This window comes from Symphalangus syndactylus, chromosome 4 (genome assembly GCF_028878055.3).
Source record: "Symphalangus syndactylus isolate Jambi chromosome 4, NHGRI_mSymSyn1-v2.1_pri, whole genome shotgun sequence".
NCBI classification, from domain to species: Eukaryota; Metazoa; Chordata; class Mammalia; order Primates; family Hylobatidae; genus Symphalangus; species Symphalangus syndactylus.
In genome coordinates this window covers 83,629,160-83,653,908 of record NC_072426.2, presented here as the reverse complement: position 1 = coordinate 83,653,908, position 24,749 = coordinate 83,629,160, and the positions used below count along the sequence as shown (strand labels likewise).

The following is a 24,749-nucleotide window of genomic DNA, read 5'->3' as shown; positions in this document are numbered from 1 at the left end:
ATTCCAAAGTTAACCTGAAACACTAGTCCACACCATGATAGGAAGTGTGGGTCTGACATGCCTCATTATATGCTCCTCACTTTAGAATTCAGCACAAGTGACCAGCATTAACATGAAAACAGAGACCTTAAAACTGATGAAACAGATTTTTTTATAATAATAAGACTCAATTCCAGCCTGACTCAAGTATAGCATCACGTGACAGATAGCAGACCTTGAAAGAATTGAAGTATTTTACCCCAAAATATATTTCTTTGACACATTTTGAAATAGCCCTGCAAAGCTGTCTGTTGGGAAATTCTGTAGAGAATCCCTATTCCTTTCCAGGTGAGAATTAAGAAAGGGTGTGGTACCTTTTTAGCTCTGATAAAAGCTCTGAAGCCTGCTACAAGGTTTCATCCGCATGATAAAACCTTGGTCTCCACAAACCCTTATCTTAACCCAGATATTCCTTTCTATTGATTCCAGGTCTTTGGATAATAACTCTTCCAACCAACTGCCAATCAGAAAATCTTTGAATCTACCTAAGACCTGTAAGCCCCCTTACATGTATTGATTGATGTCTTATGTCTCCCTAAAATGTATAAAGCCAAGCCTGACCATCTTGGGCACATGTTCTCAGATCTCCTGGGGCTGTGTTACAGGCCACTGGCTACTCCCATTTGGCTCAAAATAAATCTCTTCAAATATTTTACAGAGTTTGACTCTTTTTGTCAACATATTTTAAATGTTAAACTATGTTTTTAAAGACATGCTGATAAAATCAAAGACCAACTACCAGTTTACCCTTCAGCTGTTAAGTTTCAAAATGCTCCCACAAAATATTTAGAGATGCATTTCCTTCTCCCTTTCAGTAAGACCCAGAACTAAGAGTTTTGGGTAACTGCACCCATCTCAAAATGGCATGCCTAGAGCAAACTGTCCTGATCATACCTCAGGAGTCAACACCCAGAATGAACCTGGGGAAAGGGCAGGCAAGACAAACCAAAACTGCAGTGCTGAATAATGAATGCTTTTCTAAGTACAGAAGTACACACCACTGCTAGAATAAGAGTTTGCCAGAAAAAAGAACAGATTAAATTTGCAATTCAACTATTTCTCTTGGAAAAATTCATAGGTAAACAAATAAGCAAAAAAGGTAAAGAATCTATTTTCACTATGTTATACAAAATTCTCTCCCCTTCAGGTCTTAGCAATCACCATTTCTGAGAAAAATAGAGAGCTAACATTGATCTCCATTTTCCATCCTGTGCATTTATTCACAACCAAGCAATGAGTTTAGAAAAGGTGACAGTGCATCAATGGCTTCAAACAAAGTGCTGCTTGGTTTTAGGAAGAAATGAGTTTTTAACTACCATTTACCAAGTTATTCAGAAAAACGATTTTAAAAATTAATGGTAAATATTTCAGGCTTAATGGACTTCAAACACAAACATTTCTTGTCTCCCAAATAAACAAATAGTATAATTTTAAATAGAGTTAATGATTTCTCCTCTCTTGGTGAGGAGAAATGCCTAAAAACTCATTATTTGGAGAAATGAGGAGATGTAAATCTTACTGTCAAGCACTCGGCTCAACAAAATAAGAGGCTGGTTACTGTGAACCAAGACATTTCAAAAAGTTCCTGACCAAATTTGTTTCCTTTAATTTTATTTTGATAAATCTAAAATTTACCCTTTAGATTTGGCCTAGAGTACTTCAATGTGATAAATTATTAAACACCAACATATACAATTTAACTTGCCACAAGACGTATTTTGATCTCAAATAAAAATCTTAACTTTCACAGCAGAGATTGACTTTTCAGAAAGCGGCAAAACACAGAATTTCCATGCTCTCCCCATTGATATGCTAACGGAGAAGAAAGTCACTGGGAGAAGCCAGGACAAAAATCTGAGGACCCAGGGGTCTGATTTTGGTTCCAAGGGACTTGTCATAGCTTACAAAGTTAGATGCTTTTGAACAAAAATTTCTCATTAAATAAAATATGGAAACTCTCATATGCATGAGGGGAAGAGAAGAGGATTAAATGGCCCACACCCAAAGGCTACCTACTACCTACTATTGATTATGAACTACATATTGAATTCAAAAAGCATACAATTAAGCACCATGCAAACCAGGGACACAAAGAGGATCTCCCTTTAAGGAGACTATAATCCAGTGGTAAGAGATATACAATGACAAGAATTACAAAACAATGATTTGAGTGCTTCAGGAGGGATGAACCTTGCCTGGGAGGTAGGGAAGGCTTCACAGGGGAAGTAACAGACAGGCATACCTAGGAGGTAGGGAGAGATTTTACTAAGTAAGGAGAGAAAGGAAAAAGAACATGGAATATGATTAAGCAAATAACTTCCAACAGAAACAACAAGAAGATATGTTTTAAAATATATTTCCCCTGCCCAATAGTAAAACTTATTTCAGACACAATGCATTACTGAGGTGAAATTAAAGTTACATAAAATTGAAAACATCACACTGGAAAACACCTCATGGGTCTCAACTGAAGGTGGCATAGTCCAAGAAGGCATTTGGACATGGATGGGTTGTTTTCTGGTTGCCCCAGTGACCCTATTTGTGGTTTTTGGGGTGTCCTAATGACATACTGCAATGCATGGGACCATCATACACACTCAGAAATTGTTCCACCCAAATGTCCATAGGGCCCCTGTGGAGTAAAATGCTAGCAGAATCCTGGCTAGCAGCCATGCAGCAAGAGGCGTTGGCCCTAGAAATAAAAGACAAAGGCAAATTCAAGCACGGTTGTGAGAAACACAGGAATAAAGTTATGAACAAAACAAACCCTGCGAAGGTTTGAAAATACATTTACAAATTCCTTGATGCTCCTCTCTTTAAGAGGTGGAGTCTTCGGCATGGTGGCTCATGACTGTAATTTCAGCACCATGGGAGGCAAAGGCGGGCGGATCACATGAGGTCAGGAGTTTGAGACCAGCCTGGCCAAAATGGTGAAACTCCGTCTCTGCTAAAAACACAAAAAAATTAGCCAAGTGTAGTGGCACATGCCTGTAGTCCCAGCTACTCAGGAGGCTGAGGCAGGAAAATCACTTGAACCCAGGAGGCAGAGGTTGCAGTGAGCCAAGATCATGCCACTGCATTCCAGCCTGGGGGACAAGGGTGAAATTCAGTCTCAAAAAAAAAAAAAAAAAAAAAAAAAAGAGGTGGAGTCTAATACCCCTCCCCTCGGGTATCGGCCAGCTTCTAATGAGCAGAAAAACAGCAGAAGTGATGCTAGGTACCTTGAGAAAAATAGGTCATAGAAGACACTGCAGCTTCCTTGCTCTCTCCCTTGGACTGCTTGCTCTGGGGAAGTTAGCTATTACGTCATAAGGACAATCAATTAGCCTATAGAGAGGCCCATGTCAGCGCCTTCTGCCAACAGCTCTGTAAGTAAGCCAACTTAGAGGTGTGTCCTTCAGCCCCAGGCAAGCCTTCTGATGACTGAAACCCTGGCTGACATTCTCACTGCAACCACAAGAGAAATCCTGATTCACAACCACTCAGTCAGCTAATCTGCTCCCAAAGTCAACAGAAGCTGCGAGATAATACATGTTTATTGTTTTAAGCCATTAATTTTGACACAATTTGTTATGTAGCAATATATAATTAGCATACTCCAAACAAAATAAAACACAGGATTCTTTATTTTTAAAAGTTAAGGCCAGCACAGTGGCTCACACCTGTAATCCCAGCACTTTGGGAGGCCAAGGCATCACCTGAGGTCAGGAGTTTGAGACCAGCCTGGCAAACATGCTGAATCCCCGTCTCTACTAAAAGTACAAAAAGTAGCCAGGTGTGGTGGCGCACGCCTGTAATCCCAGCTACTTGGCAAGTTGAGGCACAAGAATTGCTTGAACCCAGGAGGCAGAAGTTGCAGGGAGCTGGGATTTGTGCCACTGCACTCCAAAAAAAGAAACTTAGCCGGGTATGGTGGCACATGCCTATAATCCCAGCTACTTGGGTGGCTGAGGCAGAAGAATTGCTTGAATCCAGGAGGTGGAGGATGCAGTGAGCCAAGATTATGCCACTGCACTCCAGCCTGGGTGACAGAGCAAGACTCTGTCTCAAAAAAAGTTAAGAAAGTATCATTAACTCATTTGTTATAGAATAGATCACTTTGGGGGAGGGTTAGGAAGGAGTGGGTAGTATTAAGTCATTTTGAAACTACGCTATTCCAAATCCATTAGTATGTTTTGAAATAATGAATACTTTTTTAAGTTAGAGGTTATTTAAACAAAGAGAGAAAAAAGTCAAAGTAAACAAGCTTCAACAGTGTAAACAGAAGCCAAGGAATGGAATGCTGCATTTTTAATGTCCTTTTGTAGTACTCTCTACCCTCTAACCTTTTCCTTAATACAGCAAAATTACTACACTCTTTGGCAAAAACTGTTTCCCATCTCATCTCTTCTCTTCTCTTCTCTTCCTCTCTCTCTCTCTGTCTGTCTCTCTCTCTCTCTCTGTGACCTTGGCCATTCGAGTTTAAGGGAAATTCAACTGTCAGTCTCAGGGAAGCTACGGAGGAAGCTACATCCACTAACCTGGGTGCAAATATTTGGCAGACAGAGTGCAATTTTCACCATATCAGGCAAGATGGACTGATATAAATGTTGAGCTTCTGCTTCTTCAAGTACCTGAAAACCAATAAAATAAGTTATGTGAATAACAATAACCAGTAAATATAATAACCAATGAATATGTTTGTTATGAAATTACATATCTGCTTTTCATGGAACCCCATAAAGTGGCACACTATCAGCATCACCAAATACGTGTAAAAATGCATCAACAGGTGTATACAAATAAACTTACAAATTCATTTCCAAATGTATATTTGGCATTAAGGCAATTCACCTTAATGCCCTCTGAAAAAAATTTAAGTATCCCAAATATCAAATATCCCTCACACAACATTCACAATAAAGTAAAAACACTTGCAAATGGAAAACAGTACATTGTGCCCTTGGTTATATCAACTAGAAACTGCTAGACACCAAGGACTCTCTTAGAAGCCCCCAAGGACCCATCTAGTTTCAATGGTGTACAATTGAAGAAATCTCTATAAAAGCCACATTAATGACTTCAGAGCATACTCTATGGGTCAAATCTAATCTGTTGGGTAATAAACAATGAGGTTTCTGATGGTCTTAGAATTTCTCTTTTCTAGACACCCTTGGAAAGTGAAAACCACAATTCCTGTATCATAATTTGAAGCACAACAAAGATGCCATGCATGGTCCATTTTTGCCTTTTATAAAATTTCCCCTCTCTATAACACCTTTTAATCTAATTTCTTTCTAAACATCAGGGTATTTCTTTAAAAGTACTGGAAATGACAACACTCTTAATTTAGAGATACTACATATACAGTCACTACTGAAGTAAATACTTTATCTACTTTTAATCACATTTTAACTAGAAGAGGCCTCAGTTATAATCTAGTCTCATCTTGTCACTATTACAGAGAAAACTGAGGCCAAGGAGGTTACCTGATCATCCTACATTGAGGTCAATTAAAACCAAATCAGAAAAAGAACCTAAGTGTTCTGGTCTCTATGCCACAGCTCTTTCTACTTCCCTATGTGACCAATGTTTGGAATCGATGAAGAAACAGACTCTTGACAAAAATTAGGAACTAAGCTGAAATAAAGGTAAAACCATTTGATTATCTGCAGCTGGACAGGGTATGTGTGTAAACAGAAAAAGTAACAAAGAATATTTGCCCTGATTTTGCCAGTAAATTCTAACACTAAGAATTTTCTTTACACCAAAACTCTAAAACTCAACCTATGTTTACTTCTCTTTTAAAATTAAGATAATGAGTAAACATATTCAGAATGAACAGAAGGATATTTGTAATTCAGAGAGTTTGAAATTCAATTAATCATAAGCATACAGAAAATTAAGTAAACAAAAGACAATTATTAACTCTGGAGAAAACAAAAAGTTGTTTAAGAGAGGAAAAGCAATCACAGCCCATATATGAATAGTGTTTGTACAATCCAACTGAAAAAACAGACTACTGATGAAATTGAAATGAATATGAAAACTATAGTGAGAAAATGGGGAGGTAGAAATGAGGTTTGCATTTATGGTAGTAGAGAAAGTGAGAATAAGAGCTAAATCCTAATCTTCTAAAGTGGGACTTGTTTTAAAAAGACTTTGGAGTAGTCAAATGACTGCCTCTTTATAATCTGCCTCTTTAACTCTGTTAAAAATAAAAAAACTAAATTTTTAAAAAATCATATATTCATAGATGACATTCTACTATTTTAGAGGTACGCACTAAAGATACTGGCTTCTCTATACCTGAAAATGTATAAAATATATTAATGCATTTGTTTAAAATACTCAAACTTTTCCTGTTTACAATTTATCTTTTTTTTTTTTTTTAATAGAAACAGGGTCTTGCTCTGTTGCCCAGGCTGGAGTGCTGTGGCATGACCATAGCTCTCTGTAACCTTGAACTCCTGGGCTCAAAAAATCTCTTCCAGCCTCAGCCTCCTGAGCAGCTAGGACTACGGGCCTTTTTGCTTTTTAAAACTATTTATTCTGAAATAATTATTGATTCACAGGATGTTACAAAAATACTACAGAGGTACAGTATACCTCTCACCCAGTTTCTCTCAATGGTTACATTTTACATTACTATAACATACTAAAAACCAGGATACCAGTACAATATGTATCACTCTATGGCATTTTATCACATGTATATTTCTGTAATCGCCACGAAAATCAAGATGCAGAACCATTCCACTACAATAAAGATCTCATGCTACCCATTTATAGTCACACTCAGCTTCCTTCCTCTCACTATGCCTAACACCTAACACCCACTAATTTGTTTTTCAGCTGAAAAATTTTGCCATATTACCTAAATGGAAACATAAAGTCTTTTGAAATTGACTTTTTTTACATGGCTTAATGCTCTTAAAAGGCATTCAAGTTATTGCAAGTATCAATAGTTGATTCCTCCTCATTACTAAGTAGAATTCCATGGTATGAATATAACAGTTTGTTTAGCAACTTCACCTACTGAGAGGCACTTTGGTTGTTTTCAGTTTTGTACTATTATAAATAAAGATACCTTTACTCTCAACCTACCTATATTGTTGTCTGAAATCACTTCCTGTAAATAGCACAGTGTATCGTTTTTAAAATTCACTGCAAATCTGTCTTTTAATAGATGAATTTAGGTCATTTATGTTTAATGTAGTCTTTGATATGCTGAAACTTAAATCTGTCATTTCATTTTATTTCTTTTACCTGTTTTCTTTTCCCTTCCTCCTTATGGGTTACTTGAATATAGTTTAAAATTCCATTTTTGTTTATCTAAAATGTTTCTTGACTGCATCTCTTTGAATAGATGTTTTTTTAAAGTAGCTGCTGAAGGACTGCATTACATATAACTTACCAACATTTACTGGTGTCAACATTTCACCAGTTCCAGTAAAGTGTAGACTTTACCTTCCTTTAAATTCCTTTACCCTTCTCCATTTATAATGTAAATATCTTCAATATTTCCTCTACATACATTGATAACTATACTAGACTGTTTTACAATATTTGAAGACAGTGAAAAAAGTCAAACATAATTTACAACATTCAAAAAAGTTTTTAAAAAGTCTATTATATTTACTATATTTTTACTCTGTTGTTCTTTCTTCTTTCCTGATGTTCCATGATTCCTTTCTTTTATAATTTCTTTTCTGTTTCAGGAAATTTCTTGAGACATTATTTTATGTTAGGTCCACTGATGTCAAGTTCTCTTTTCCTTCACCTGCGAACATCGTGGTTTCCTCTTCCTTTCTGAAGAATATCTTAATTGGATATGGAATTCTGGGTTGACAATTCTTTCCTTAGTCCTCAAAATTTTGTGTCACTTCTTTCTGGTCTCCATGTTTGCTGATGAGAGATCCATTGTCATTCAAACTGCTTTTCTGTATAGGCATTGTGTCATTTCTCTCTTGCTACTTTCAAGATTTTTTCTTTGCCTTTGGTTTTAAGAAATGTAATTATAGTATGTCTTGGTACGAATTTCTTTGGGTTTATCCTACTTAAGTTTCAGTCAGCTTCTTGAATCTGTAGATTTATGACTTTTGTCAAATTTTGGAAGTTTTCAGCCATCATTTCTTTGAATATTTTTTCAGTCCCACCCACTTTCCCCTCCCTTTCTGTCCATACAATGACAGAAATATTATATCTAAACTCTGGGTTTTGTTTTTTCATCTATTTTCTCACTGCTGTTCAGACTGAGTAATTTCTCTTAATTTCTTCAAAGTTTACTGATTCTTTCCTCTATCATCCCCATTCTCCATTAAACCTGTCTATTCCATTTTAAAAATTCAGTTATTATATTTTTCAGTTTTAAAATTTCCATTTGGTTTCTCTGGATAGTTTTTTTTTTCTTTGCTGGGACTTCCTATTTTTTCATTTGTTTCAAGTATGTTTATAATTTCTCAGCCTTCTTGTGATGGCTACTTTAAAACAATCATCAGACAATTCACATCTGTATTCTCCTGGTGACTACTGATGTTCATTTTTCATTTCAGATGAGATTTTCCTGATTCTTTTCTGGTCATGAGTGACTTTTTATTGAAATTTGGATATTTGGGGTATTATAATAAAGATTTTCAATAATTGGATCTTATTTATATCTTCAGCCAGAGCAGGCCTTCTGTGATACTGTGCCAGCAGGGGAATGGGATAGCTACTTCATTACTAGCAATTGAGGGTAAAAATTCATTGTCCCCAGTCAGCCTTTAGTACCCAAAGTGGAAAGTGAGAGAGGTACCTTGATAGTGCTGGGTTGGGGTGAGAGTTCAAGCTCCCCACTAGGTCTTTACTGATACCACTTTGGTGCCATGTACTCTCCTAGGGTCCCATAGTCCCTGCTGGTCAGTGGTCTTCTATCTTTCAGAGTCTTATGTTTGTTTTACATACAAGGTCGCCTGTTTTTCACTGTAATTAGTGGGAAGGACAGAGAGAAGTGCCTATTCAACCATGTTAAACCTAAAGATACTAAACTTTAAGTGTCTTAACAGGCTGACACGTCTCCTTTGGGTATCCACCTTTGTCTTTTAAAACTGACATGAGTGGCTGCTGCAGTGCTCTGCTGACAAGCTTTACAATATCGCTTACTTATCTGATGAAGCATTATTGCACTGTACTTCTTCACAACTGTCAACACTCCAGACCTATGTCTAATGCTGCTTTGGAAACACATAAAGGGAACCTAAAAATGTCATTTAAGAACATAAGCGACTAAACTACTGTTTGAGATGGAATGCATAATCTAAAATATCACCATGACCTTATAACCTGTACAATGCAAACTGGGATGCAAGTAGGGAAAAGTTATTTAAGATGTACGTCATTTCTTAACTTCAAGAAAATCAAGAGCCATTGGTCAAATCTTCTATAACAATTAAAGAAAAATAAACATATATTACTTATTATGATGATAATGATGATTATAAGGGAGGTAAGCATTTACATGATGGTAAAAAAAGAAAGTTGTATTAAATTCTCCCACAAGTAAAACCCTGCTCTCTACTGGATAGTCTGCATAGATGATTACATACAGCGAGTGTTTTGATCTGTGCATGTGCACGTGTGTGTGCAGCAACTTTTTATTCCAGTCCCACAAATTGGCTGTATATCTATGTAATATATATTATACATATATTTCAGTCAGAATTGATACAATAAATTTCAAAATTATACTGCTATTTTGCCTACCTCCTTTCCTTAGATTATAGATCTGTTCATTCATTTGACTGGCTGATAAACAAATACCTGAGGCACTATTATGTGTCAGGAATTGTGCCAGAAGATGACAGAAGAGTAAATAGTAACAGACGTGGTCACTGACCTCATGAATCTCATGGCACAAAGCCCTATCCTCTCCCTGTGACACCCAATACATCAGCCCTAACCTAGGAGGGCAGTAATGACTGCAACCACATCATAGTGACTGTGGAGAGGCTGCTTTTTTTTCTTCTCTCTACAAACAGAAACAAGCTACTAAAATAAAGGAACTAAATCTGCCAAACATCAAAACATTATAAATTATTTAAATATCTACAAACATACAAATAGAAAAGAGATATTTACTTATTTCTTCTTTCTTTGAATATCTGATTAACTACATACGTCTGTTAAATGTGCTCTAATATTTATGAAATACATATTTATACATGACTAAGTACCATACCTGACATATGGAAAGTATTAAATATTGACTACTGAACTTTGAATTAATAAGTGAAATCCGTAGCTCGCAAAATGAGAAGAGCAGTGTTATTTCAATAAAAGAAAATATTTCCATAGGTCTTTTTCAAACAGTTTAGGGCAAACAGCTTTACAAAAGTAATCAGGCCGGGCGTGATGGCTCATGCCTGTAATCCCAGCACTTTGGGAGGCCAAGGCAGGCAAATCACCAGGTCAGGAGATCAAGACCATCCTGGCTAACATGGTGAAACCCTATCTTTACTAAAAATACAAAAAATTAGCCGGGTGTGGTGGCACATGCCTGTGGTCCCAGTTACTCGGGAGGCTGAAGTAGGAGAATCGCCTAAACCTGGGAGGCAGAGGTTGCAGTGAGCCAAGATTGTGCCACTGCACTTCAGCCTGGGCGACAGAGTGAGACTTTGTCTCAAAATAAATAAATAAATAAATAAATAAATAATAAAAAAACAAAAATCAATCACAAATCAATGAATATAAGAAATAGCACAAGCTGCTCTGTTTTCTCTATTGGTCTAAACCTAGTTAGATCCTAATAAAATTGTGAAAAGTTACTAACAATCCTCTTTAATAAAAAAAATCAAAATCTATATGAAAAGTCTAGGATGTGAAATTTTAGACAATTTTTCAGTAAGAAGTACACCACTCCAAAACCTAAATAGCAAAGAGGAAATATCCTCATAATCCTATGGTCCATATATATATATATATATATTTTTTTTTTTTTTTTTTTTTTAGATAGAGTCTCACTCTGTCACCCAGGCTGGAGTGCAGTGGCATGATCTCAGCTCACTGCAACCTCCACCTCCCAGATTCAAGAGATTCTCCTGCCTCAGCCTCCTGCGTAGCTGAGACTACAGGCACACACCACCACACCTAGCTAATTTTTGTATTTTTAGAGATGGGGTTTCGCCATGTCGGCCAGGCTGGTCTCAAACTCCTAACCTCAGGTGATCCACCTACCTCAGCCTCCCAAAGTGCTAGGATGACAGGCATGAGCCTGTAATACTGAAGATGGGTGATGGAAACAGGGAGGTTCATTATCCTATTTTATTTTTGTATATGTCTGAAATGCTTCTTTAAAAAAAATTTCCTGGCCGGGCGTGGTGGCTCACACCTGTAATACCAGCATTTTGGGAGGCTGAGGTGGGTGGATCAACTATGTTCCTAATATTAACATAACCAATATTTATACCTAAGTTTCTTTTTCCTCTTACATAGATGCATTTATCAGTTGAAATTATGTTGCTCGATTTAGTATTTTTTCTCACCAAATATGACAAAAAAGGCATTTTTTACATCACTAAAGGCAAAATGTTTTTTAAAATGTCATGTATTTTCACTGAAGAAAATTAATGTAAACAAAAAGAAAAGAAGTATTACCCATAAGCCCACTGCCAAGATATCCTCTTCTCAGATATAAACAGATGCATATTTCCTCCCCAAACTTCTTCTGAGAACTTAGGTATGTGTGCATATAAACACATAGTTTTGTGTTACGTTAATTTTTAAAATATTATATTTTTCTACAACCTGTTTTTGCCTTAAGAGAAAGCCTAAAAAGTCTTTCCATATTATACAATGACAAATGCTACACAGTATTCCAAAGTAGAGAAGTACAATAATTTTTGTAATCATTCCCCTTTGAGAACCATTTTTCCCAATATTATAAAAAATTTCAAAAATACAGTGAAGTTAAAATAACTATACAATGAACACCCAAATACTATTTGGTTTCTATGATTAACATTTTATATTTGCTTTTGTCATGTTGTCACCTGTCCATTCTTCTGACCATGTATCAACGCATTTTTTAATGCGTTTTGAGGTAAGTTGCAAGCATTCCACCCCGTTACTTCAGTTTGCATATCAGCAACTAGAGTTCACGCCAGGCGCGGTGGCTCACGCCTGTGATCCCAGCACTTTAGGAGGCCAAGGCAAGTGGATCAGTTGAGGCCAGGAGTTCAAGACCAGCCTGGGCAAGATGGTGAAACCCTATCTCTACTAAAAATACAAAAATTATTTTATTGTATGAATACACCCACAATTTGTTTATTCATTCTCTTGTTGATAGATACCTGGGCTGTCCCCAGGCTTTGGCTATTATAAGTAAAACTGCTATGAACATTCTTCTACATATCTTTTTGTGTGCATATATTTTCATATCTCATAGGTAGGTATAGAAAGAAATGAAATTAATGGGTAATAGGGTAAGCATATGTTCAGTTTTCTAAAAAACAGCCAGACCTTTTTCCAACATTGTAGTACATTTTAAACTCCCAAAAACAAAGTATGAGAGTTGCAACTGCTCCATATAGCTACCTACATTTGATCTTTTAGCCTTTCTAGCGCCTGCAGGCTAATATCTTATTCTAGTTATAACTGGCATTTCTCCAGTGACAAATAATATCAAGCATTTTTTAATGTGCTTATTGGCAATTTGTATACCTTCCTTTGTGAAATGCCTTTCAAACTCTTGCTCATTTTCTAGTGAGGTTGGCTGTCTTTTTATTTTTCAATTGTAGTTCTTTATATATACTGGATATATGTCCCTTGTCAGATAAACATTTTGCAAATATTTCTCCCTGTCTTTTAAAATTTATTTATTTCTATTTATTTATGTGAGACAGGGTCTCACTGTGTTGCCAAAGCTGGAGTGTAGTGATGCAACCACATCTCACTGCAGTCTTGACCTCCCAGGCATCAATCCTGTCACCCTCAGCCTCCCAAGTAGCTGGGACTACAGGTGTGTGCCACCATGCCTGGCTAATTTTTGACTTTTTTTTTTCCTTTTTTTTTGAGACGGAGTCTCCCTGTGTCACCCAGGCTGGGGTGCAGTGGCGCGATCTCGGCTCATTGCAAGCTCCGCCTTCCAGGTTCACGCCATTCTCCTGCCTCAGGCTCCCGAGTAACTGGGACTACAGGCACCCGCCACCACGCCCAGCTAATGTTTTTTTGTATTTTTAGTAGAGACGGGGTTTCACAGTGTTAGCCAGGATGGTCTTGATCTCCTGACCACGTGATCCACCCGCCTTGGCCTCCCAAAGTGCTGGGATTATAGGCATGAGCCACCATGCCTGGCCTAATTTTTGGATTTTTAATAGAGACCATTGCCATGTTGTCCAGGCTGGTATTGAACTCCTGGGCTCAAGCAGTGCATCTACCTCAGCCTCCCAAAGTGCTGAGATTACAGGTGTGAGCCACCACACTTGGCCTCCAAGTGATCCTTCCACCTCAGCCTCCCAAGTACTGGGACCACAGGTATGTGCCACCATGCCCAGCTAATTAATTTTTTTTTTTTTTTTTTTGGAGAGACAAGGTCTCCCTATGTTGCCCAGGCAGGCCTTGAACTCCTGTACTCCAGCGATCCCTCTGCCTTGGCCTCCCAAAGTGCTGGGATAACAGGCATGAGCCAATGTGCCTGGCATCCCTGTCTTTAGCTTGCCTATTTTCCTAATGTCTTTTCGTCACAAGTATTTATGAGTTTTTTTCTTTTATAGCTAATGTTTCCCATTAGCTATAAAAGCTATAAAGATGTCCTAGGAAATCTTTGTCGATTCCCAAGCTACAAAGATGTTTTCCTCTAGAAGCTTTATAGTTTTTGCTTTTTCAGTTAGAATTTAGAATTATTTTCTATGTATAGTATGTGGGAAGGGGCAATTTTTTTTTAAGACCACATGGAAATCCAGTTTCGCCAACACCATTAGTTGAAAAGACACTTCTTTTCCCTTGTTGTATTGCTTTGGCACTTTTATTGAAAACCAAATGACTGTATAAACATGGGTCTGTTTCTGGGTTTACTACTTGTTTCCACTGATCAATTTGATTGTTATGTCAGTATCATATTGTATTCATTTCCTTGAGCTGCTGTGACAAAGAACCACAAACCAGGCGGCTTAAAACAACAAAAATGTATTATCTCACAGTTCTGGAGTCTAGAAATCTGAAACCAGTTGTTGGTAATACCACGCTCCCTATGAAGGCTCTAAGGCTCTTCCTGGCCTCTTCCTAGCTTCTGGTGGCTTCTAGCAATCCTTGGGGTTCCTTGGCATTCAGATACATCACTCCAATCTCTAACTCCATCATCATATAAGCGTTTTCCCTCAGTGTCTTTGTCTCTGTGTCCTTTCCTTCTCTCATAAGGACACCAGTCATTGATTTAGGGTACACCATAATCCAGTGTGGACTCATCTTAACTAGTTACATCTGCAAAGACTGTATTTCCAAATAAAGCCACATCCTGAGAGTCCAGGTGGACATTAATTTGGGGGAACACTATTCAACTCACCACACATACTGTCTTGTTTACTATAGTCTTATTCTAAGTATCCAAAGCAATTCACATAAGTCTGCAAACTCTGCCCTTCTTATTTACAATTTCTTTGCAAATAAGGGTCCTTTGTGTTTCCATATAAATTTTAGGAATCAGCTTTGCATTTTCTACAAAATACCTGCTTGGTATTATGATTGGAACTGCATATAGGGAGAACTGATATCTTTTTTTTTTTTTGAGATGGAGTTTCACTCCTGTTGCCCAGGCTGGATTGCAATGGCATGATCTCGGCTCACTGCAACCTCCGCCTCCTGGGTTCGAGCAATTCTCCTGCCTCAGCTTCCTGACTAGCTGGGATTATAGGTGCCCGCCACCACACCTGGCTAATTTTTTTGTGCTTTTAGTAGAGGTGGGGTTTCACCATGTTAGCCAAGCTGGTCTTGAACTCCTGTCCTCAAGTGATCCACCCACCTCGGCCTCCCAAAGTGCTGGGATTACAAGCGTGAGCCACCACGCCCGGCCGAGAACTGACATCTTTTTTTTTTTTTTGTGAGACGGAGTCTCGCTGTGTCACCCAGGCTGGAGTGCAGTGGCGCAATCTCGGCTCACTGCAAGCTCCGCCTCCCGGGTTCACGCCATTCTCCTGCCTCAGCCTCTCCGAGTAGCTGGGACTACAGGCGCCCGCCACCACGCCCGGCTAATTTTTTTGTATTTTTAGTAGAGACGGGGTTTCACTGTGGTCTCGATCTCCTGACTTCGTGATCCGCCCGCCTCGGCCTCCCAAAGTGCTGGGATTGCAAGCGTGAGCCACCGCGCCCGGCGAGAACTGACAACCACACTGAGTCATCCGGTCCATGAGCATGGTAGATATTCTTTTATTCAGGTTTTCTTCAATTTCTCTCAGCAATGTTTTATGGTCTTCAAGATACTGGTCTTACACATTTTTTGTTAAATTTATTTCTAAGTATTTTATGGTTTTTTAATGCTATTTTTAATGAACTTTTTAAAATTTCATTTATGGCAAGTATATAAAAATATAATGATTTTTGTATACTGACCTTATGTCTTGCTAAATAAATTAGTTCTAATAGTTATTTTTTAGGTTCCTTGGGTTTTTCTGCATAAACAAACACCGTCAACTACAAATAGAAACAGTTTTACTTCTTCCTTTCTGACTTTCAAACATTTTATTTCTTTTTCTTGCCTTACTGCATTAGCTAGGATTTCTAGTACAATGTTAATAGGAATGAAGAGCATAGGTATTCTTGCTTTTCCCCCAATCTTTGGGAAGAGTATTTCATATTTCACCATGAAGCATGATTTTAGTAGTAGGTTTTTCACAGATACTCTTTATCAGATTCAGGACATGGTTGTTAATGGTTGTTTTTTTTTTTTTTTTTTTTTTTCTGGAGACAGTCTTGCTTTGTCGCCTAGGCTGGAGTGCAGTGGTGCGATCTTGGCTCACTGCAACCTCTGCTTCCTGGGTTCAAGCAATTCTCCTGCCTCAGCCTCCCGAGTAGCTGGGACTACAGGTGCACGCTACCACACCCAGCTAACTTTTGTAGTTTTAGTAGAGATGGAGTTTTACTATGTTGGCCAGGCTGGTCTCGAACTCCTAACCTCAGGTGATCCACCCGCCTTGGCCTCCCAGAGTGTTAGGATTACAGGCATGAGCCATCACTCCCAGCCTGCTAACAGTTTTTTACTCTAAATGGTTACCAAATTTTGTCAAGTGCTTATTCTGCATCTATCACAATAATCATACAGCTTTTAAAATATAAATCCAATCCTGCATTTCTGAGATAAACTCTGCTTAGTAATCATGTATTACCCTTTTTACATATTTCTGGATTTCATTTGCTAATATTTTATAAAATCTTTGTCATATACTAGTATCAGAGGTATATATATATGGCTTTATAAATGAGTTGGAAAGTGCTCCCTCCTCCTCTCTTCTTTGAGTTTCTGTGAACTTAGTATTAAAGCTTCCTTAAATGTTTGAGAGAACTGATCAGTGAAAACATCTTGGTCCACATAGTAACCAATGTTTAATTAGGCATATTTTACTAGGTATTAATCCTTTGTCTCTCATATATGTTAAAATACTCTCTCCTGTCTGTCATGAAACCACTAGTTTTATTATTTTTATTTTTTAATATCTAGAATATAGCATACTTGAGCCCCTTTTTCAGTTTTATCTTTATCCTTTCTGTTACTTGTTTGCTACTGTCCAGTGATACTTAACTATTTGCACCTCCCTAATGTACCATACTGACTTCATTACATACTGTGATCAAATCACAACCTTTTGAACCTATTCTTACTTATAAAATGAAAGTATCTTGCAGAGATGTGGTCAGAATTATAAGCTTTTCAACAAATAACAGCTAGTATTGTGATGGTGATGATGTATTATTTTACCCTCTGCCTTGTTTAACATTTTACTACCATTAAACCACGAATTATGCTTCAGTCAGTTCCCATCTCCCTGGGAAGCCTTCACTGATTGCCTGACTGCCCCTTACTCTATGACTCTAGAGCCAAATGTACATACTTGTATTAGAACACTTACTGCGGTTATTACAATTATTTATCTGCATTTTCTGTCCTCTGATCTGTGAAACACACAAAAAAATTTAAACATCTTGTCACTCCCCAGTACTAAGCATAGTATTTAGTGCTCATTATTTTCTGAATAGAGTTGATAAAACCAAAAACATTACATTTTATCTTCAAAGTATCCTTGCAAGATAGAAAGGATAAGGGCATCTAGAGAGACTAAAGCTCCAAGAAATAAGCAATTTGCCCACATTCAAAAACTTAGTGGTGGTTGGGGGCAGTGGCTCACACCTATAATCCCAGTACTTTGGGAGGCCAAAGCAGGTGGATCACTTGAGGTCAAGAGTTCGAGACCAGCCTGGCCATCTCTACTAAAAATACAAAAATTAGCTGAGCATAGTGGCCCACACCTGTAGTCCCAGCTATTCAGGTGGCTAAGGCATGAGAATCGCTTGAACTCGAGAGGCAGAGGTTGCAGTGAGCCGAGATCATGCCACTGCACCTCCGGCCTGGGTGACAGAGCAAGGCTCTGTCTCAAAAAAAAAAAAAAAAAAAAAAAAAAGAGACATTGGGACTAGATGCCAGAGCTCTTCTTCCCAGATTCACAAGGAAGGGTATAAAAGAAATACTGGCCAAGAAACTGGAAGACTAGTTATAGGCCTAGATCTGCATTTACTCTCATATTAACCATAGAAAAATCCCTAAATTCTTTATTTCCTCATCCATAGTAAGGATAATTCTACTATAACTTTAACTTACAGAGTTACGAAAGCTTTCAGATATAGTAGTGTTTTATGAATTCTAAAGCTCCATATAAAAAGTATTAATATCTAATGTGCCAGTAATTCACAAACTTTCTGGAGCCTCCTTCTTCTTTTATCACCCCCATATCAATTAACTGCCAAGTCCTACATTGATTGATCCAGCAGGATCTCACATATTTATTATCTCATCTTAATCACTACTAAACTACCCTCAGCCCCTCATCCAGTCTCATCAAGATTACTACAATAATCTAATTGCTACCCTGCTGATAGCCCACCTTCGGTTTCTGCCCAAGTAGACTATGATGTGCTTCTGCTCCACTTCAAACCTTTCAGTGGCTTTCTGCTGCCTTTTCAATACAGAACAAATCCCTTGAACTAATAGTCAATCTCCCTTACCCTAGATTCTTTTTTTTTTTTTTTTTGAGACGGAGTCTCGCTCTGTCGCCCAGGCTGGAGTGCAGTGGCGCAATTTTGGCTCACTGCAAGCTCCGCCTCCCGGGTTCACGCCATTCTCCCTCATTCAGCACATATACAACATACACACACACAAACTCTACCTTCTGTGCAGCCTACATACTAGAAACTCAGAAATTCATTTTTCTATAGCATCTGTTTGTGCTGCTACAGATACGATCCTGGAATATCTTTCCTTCTGAACTCCAAAACTTATCCAACCTTTTGATCTTGCGCAAACAACAGTTTGCTTCAAGTCTATCCAAACTTACTCTCCAGCTAAAAAGTAATTCTCCCTCTTGTAATTTATTTGAACTTTTTTTCACAAGACACTTAAGACTTTCTGCTTTCTGTTGTTATTTATGAACGTGCCTTCTAGCCCTTACTAGAAGCTCCTTTAAGACAAGATTTATGATTGATTCACCATTCCTACAACAGTGGTGTTCATATGTAAAACTGTCAATAAAAATATGTTAAATTAACTGACACTTTCTATCTGAATTAGCTGATTTTACAAAGCTCATCCTCCTCCTCTCCATTGCCTTTCAGAATCTCTATTACTTAGCAAAAATATTATAGTTTTGTTTGGGTAAGTTGATTAAACTGTCTATAGGCTAAGCTTTCTATACTGGAACTACCTCTAAGTTTTCCCAAGTCTAAAACACATCTCATATTTCAAAAATTAAAAGTACAAAAACATTAAATGTTAGAGGAAAAACAATCATACTACTAAATTATGCAAGGGTAAAAAAATCAACTGGAGAAGGTGAAAGTTTCTAACATTTGTCTGTGCACGACTCAGGCTGACACTTTGAAGAGAAGAATGTGACAGCTTACAAGAAAACAAACTCACTCATTCCCCTTAATTTCTGAAGGCTCATGAAAGTCTGACAGGCCAGCCACAGGGTGATCTCTCATGTGTATCACCCATGACAATTATGGCTTCAGTAAAAACGGTCTCCATTTTTAATAAACTCCAACTGGTTTTCAGGAAATAGCCAGGCTAACATGCTCATATTTAAGAAGGCACATTTCGCCAATTAGCAGCTAACTAGTTCATGGACCTAAATAAGACTGTGCATGGAGAGGTACAAAATCAGTGTGGTAGCAGAGGGCAAGGTGGTGTGAAAGGCTGAGTCCAGGGGTCAGCAGTGGTGACACATACAAATGGCTGTGCTGAGGATCACCTTGCCTCTCTACTTTCTTTTGGTTTGATTTGGTTTTCCTCTTCAAAAAGCTATTAAGAGTCTCCCTATGAATTTTCAGTGTTTATGACTCAAATCTGGGAAATGCTGATAAAAATCACAGCTCATTATAAGCATTTGAAATGATTTGCCCTAACGATAGATAAATGAAATATACTGAGTTTTTAAAGCACTCTGTAATTCACACTGGAAATAACCTGCAGTTGTCCTTACATTAATTTGACAGTTGCTTAATATGAAATAATCGGGCTGCTATACAGACACTTTGTTTCCTTCCCATCAAGGATTGCCAGCAGAAGGGGGAAAAGAGGAAAAGAAGCGCTAAGCAATGAAACCTCCTTTCATTCTTAGTCTCCACTCCTATGGCCCAGCTCTTATCAGCCAGTGCAGAACGAAGGAGGAGGAATGAAGGGAGAGAGTCCTCCTGCCAATTCTCACCACAACCCTACTTCCAATCTCTCCTAAGCACTGCTGTGTTTCTAGTGACAGAGCTCTGCATTAGTTTTTCACTTCAGAAAATAAGCCATCAGAGGTTTAAAATTCACAGACTTTCTGGATGTGGTGGAAATTTCACCATCATGACTCCTAATTCCAAATAATTAACAACTAGTCTGGGAACACAATCAGTTCAGGAAGAAGATCTTCATCCAATTCTTGAAACAAAATATGCCTCTAATCAAAAACAGTCACACTATTTTCCTATACAAACTTCATTAAACATGAAGAATAGAATTGTGTAGGTTTATAAAACATGAAGGAAGTTCTTCTTTAAACAGTATTTATTGCACAATCACTATCTATTTTCATGCTAATAATAAACAGCAGAATTCTTACTTTAGAAAAGACAAAACATAATAATACACCCTCATTATTCTATGCCTCCAAAGAATTTACTTCTCAGTACTATTATGGTAAATGATTATTCCTTAGGAAATAAACCCACACTGGCACAAGACGCTCTGACAGGTCTTTCCTATTTCTCACTTCTATTACTGTACGACTACATGGCCATATCCATCAATCACTTTTGTAAACACCACCAAACCACATTGCTATTACGTCCAAGCCAATGGATACTTTCAATACCATACAGTCACATTATTATCCATCTTTATAGACAGGCAATCAAACTCAACATGACAAAATTTCAGAGAAACAGCTAATGGTGATATAAGTTTTCTAGCCCTAGAAGTAAAATGGATGTAATTTGTCTAAGAAATACAGGTGAGCAATAACTTCAATCTTTTGTTATAGTTTATATTTTTAAATAATTAGCAGGTTTCTTCAACTCTAAGAAGTACCCTGAAAAATACTTATTTTTCAGTAATATATATTTTTAAGAGATGGGGGTCTCACTTTGTCACCCAGGCTGGAGTGCACTGGTGTGATCATAGCTCACTGCCGCCTTGAACTCTTGGGCTCAAGGGATCCTCCTGCCTCGGCCTCCCAAGTAGCTGGGACTACTGATGCATGCTACCACACCCAGCTAATGTTTAAAAAAATTTTTGTAGCGATGGGGTCTCACCATCTTGCCCAGGCTGGTCTTGAACTCCTGGGCTCAAGCGATCATCCCACCTCAGCCTCCCAAAGTGCTAGAATTACAAGCATGAACCACCACGCCCAGACTTAAGTAATTTTTACGGTAGTTCAATGACAGCTTAGCACACTCACAGCGCTATTATAAAATGTGCCATGCAAATCAAGTGACGTGCATACATACATATTATAGTGCTTAATTCTTAATTTAATTATTAAGTTATCCAGTATGAAATAATAATATTATAGTCTGAACTTCACTCTTATTAAGGATGAAACAAAACTAATTTTCCTAAGAGGCTTGAGGACACTCTGGAAGCGCACTCTTTGGAGAAAGAATAAAAATGCAAATACATTAGTAGTTAAAACAAATGCTATTACAATGAAAAGATCTTTATTAAAAATGGACAAGTTCTACTCAACAGCTCAATTATTTGAAGTAATACCCAATCTAAAAAAATTCAAAATGCAGTCAAACAATGTTGAGAAATCTCAGAAGTCCCTGTGAGCAGGTGTCAGATGCAGAAGGATCCTTAGGGATGACCTAGTACACTGCTATCCAGTCCAACTTTCTGCAGTGATTAAAATGTTCTATATCTGTGCTGTCCAGGATGGCAGCCACCAGCCACATGTGGCATTTGAAATGTGGCTACTGTGACTGAAGAACTGAATTTTAAATTTTATTTCATTGTAATTAATTTCTATTTAAATAGCCATATGTGGATAGTAGCTAGTGTTTGGACTCCACAGATGTGGTCTTTCTTGCTACACCACTCCAATGAAATAGTCACCAGGGCAACCGAAAGAAGATTCAGGGGTTTTCAGACATACGTAGATACAACTACAGATGATTAAATCTGTAGCTTTTTGTTTAGAGGTTTTAAAATACACCTAATTTTATTCAACTGCATCAGGCTACTTTTGGTAACCCCAATTCATTTTAAAAGAAGGATGAAAATGGTCAAATATTCCTCTTGAAGTAATTTTGGTTTTATAGCCTATATAAAAATGAAGGCATATGAGGACCGATGTGGCACGTAGTTATATCACATAAAACATTAAGAGGTCAGGTTCAATCTATCATCTAGGGCATTCATCCTCCTTTTGCATGCAGGGAATTAAAGAGGTAAATGGGCCCCTGAGGTATGAACTTACGGAACTCAGAAATCCAAGAAAGAGAACAGCCTCTCCCTTCTACTGAATTCTAGTCATGTATTGCTACTTAATCCAAATACATATTGAACACCCACTCTGTCCAAGACATTAGATTGAGCGCCGTGAAAAATAAACACCAAGACAAACAATACAAGGTGTCTGTCCTCTAGAAACTTACTACTTTCTAGGGTAAAAATACTACACAACAACTATAAAGCCTGGGCACAGTGTGGTTCATGCCTGTAATCTCAGCACTCTGGGAGGCCAAAGCGGGAGGATCGCTTAAGGGCAAGAGTTTAAGACCAGCTTGGGCAACGTAGTGAGACTCAGTCTCTACAAAAAAAAAGACTTTCTTTTTTGAGACGGAGTCTCACTCTGTCGCCAGACTGGAGTGCAATGGCGCAATCTCGGCTCACTGCAACCTCCGCCTCCCAGGTTCAAGTGATTCTCCTGCCTCAGCCTCCAGAGAAGCTGCAACTTACATGCCACCACGCCCAGCTAATTTTTGTATTTTTAGTAGAGACGGGGTTTCACCATGTTCGTCAGGATAGTCTCGATCTCTTGACCTCGTGATCTGCTTGCCTCAGCCTCCCAAAGTGCTGGGATTACAGGCGTGAGCCACCACGCCTGGCCAAAAAAAATTTTACTTAGGTGTGGTGGTGTGGACCTGTAGTCCCAGCTACTCTGGAAGCTGAGGTAGGAGGATCTTGCTTAAGCCTAGGAATTTGAAGTTACGATGAGCCATGATTATGGCACTGCACTCCAGCCTGGAGGACAGAGCAAAGCCCCGTCTCTGGAAAAAAAATAAACAAAAAAGACTATAGTAAAAGTTATGCATACTGGCCTTACCTTTTCTCTCTACCAAATCACCAGTCGCAAGTGGTCAACTATCCCCTTACACAAATAATTCCTAAATCTCTCAGCAAGTGATTGTGGTTCAAGGCCCACATTTTTGTGCTGGACTACTCTCCCTGAATATCCTGAACTCAGTTCAAGAAACATTAACTGTGCATTAGCCATGAGCTAGAAAATACTAAGATGCCCTGGAAAAATTGGGCCTCAAGAATATTCAGACATTTCGTGGCTATATGATGCCTAATGTAACAAGCATATGGAGGTGTGCACAGGTACTACTGTGAGCACACAGAGGAGTTTTTAGTAGAGGCTGAGAAGACAATAAAGGATACTCAGAGAAGATAAAAACTGAGCTGAGTCTTGAAGGCTGGATTAAGAAGCAAGCAAACACCATGACAGAGAACCACAAGTAATTTAGAGTCATTAGACCATCAGGTTTGGAGCAAGAAAAGTGGCATGAAATGATGCTGGAGAGGTGGGCAGAGGCAAGGTCATGGAATACCATAAATATCACCAATAGAGTTGAAAAGAGATGAAATGCCATGGAAGGTTTTAAGATCTATGCTTCAGACAGCTCACTGTGTGTAAGCAGCATGAAGGATGGATTTGAAGGGATCAACTGCACACAGGGGTCGGCTAGGTGACTGTTACAATATACTAGCTGAGTCACAACGATGGTATGGGGGAGACAAATGTAACAGAAATAAAGGCAAGACTCAAGAAGTATTTAGGAAGTAAAATTATGACATCATACTGTAAGATGAAGAAATGGCAGATCATCACAAAAAGGTGGCTGAGGCAGAAAAGGGCAGTTAAGATGATTAACAAGTTCTGGCTTGAGTGAATGAATAGACAAATGGTGGAACCATTCACTGACAGAATTTGGAAGAATGGCGACAAGGCTAGTTTTAGGTACTTGTGGAATATCCAGGTGAATAAATCCAATAGTCAATTAGACGATGGCAGAGAGAAAGAGCAGAAGAAAAAAGATTTGCATATAACCTGCATTAAGTGGTATTGAAAGTTCTCAGTATGTTAAGTGCTAGGAACATAACAAAGAGCAAATCACAGCCTCATACGAGGAAGCTTATAGAAGATGACTGTAAAACGTCAATTACAGAACTGTGAGTGGTAATGATGCGTCAAGGTAGGTTCATCAATTGTAGCAAATGCACCACTCTGGTGGGGGATGTTGATAACAGGGGAGGGTGTGCATGCCTGGGAGTGGGGGATATATGAGAAATCTGTGTATTTTGCTGTGAATCTAAAACTGCTCTAAAAAAAGAAAGTCTAGGTCAGGCACGATAGCTCATGCCTGTAATCTCAGCACTTTGGGAGGCCCAATGTGGGCGGATCACCTAAGGTCAGGGATTTGAGACCAGCCTGGCCAACATGGTGAAACCCCATCTCTACTAAAAATACAAAAATTAGCCAGGCAAGGTGGTGCGCGCCTGTAATCCCAGCTACTCAGGAGGCTGAGGCAGGAGAATCCCTTGAACCCAGGAGGCGGAGGTTGCAGTGAGCCAAGATCATGCCACTGTACTCCAACCTGGGCGACAGACCAAGACAACATCTCAAAAATAAACAAATAAATAAATAAAGTCAATTGCAGAAGTAATAGTCATGCTGAACACTAAAAGTCAAGCAAGCACTAACCAGGCAGCAGGGAATGAGGGA

At 38.4% G+C, this 24,749-nt stretch overlaps 1 protein-coding gene across 6 annotated transcripts in view; it reads right to left on the bottom strand.

The window, feature by feature from the left end:
• PARG (poly(ADP-ribose) glycohydrolase) overlaps positions 1 to 24,749 on the bottom strand; it is a 133,087-nt gene that overhangs the window by 69,892 nt on the left and 38,446 nt on the right. For all 6 annotated transcript variants that reach the window (XR_008657174.2, XM_055275332.2, XM_055275335.2 and 3 more), the window contains one exon: positions 4,560 to 4,652. Coding sequence is in view for 5 of the 6 variants with exons in the window: in XM_055275332.2 (XP_055131307.1) it covers positions 4,560 to 4,652 (93 nt within the window). In the remaining variant the exon portion in view is untranslated. The remainder of the gene's footprint in view (positions 1 to 4,559; positions 4,653 to 24,749) is intronic.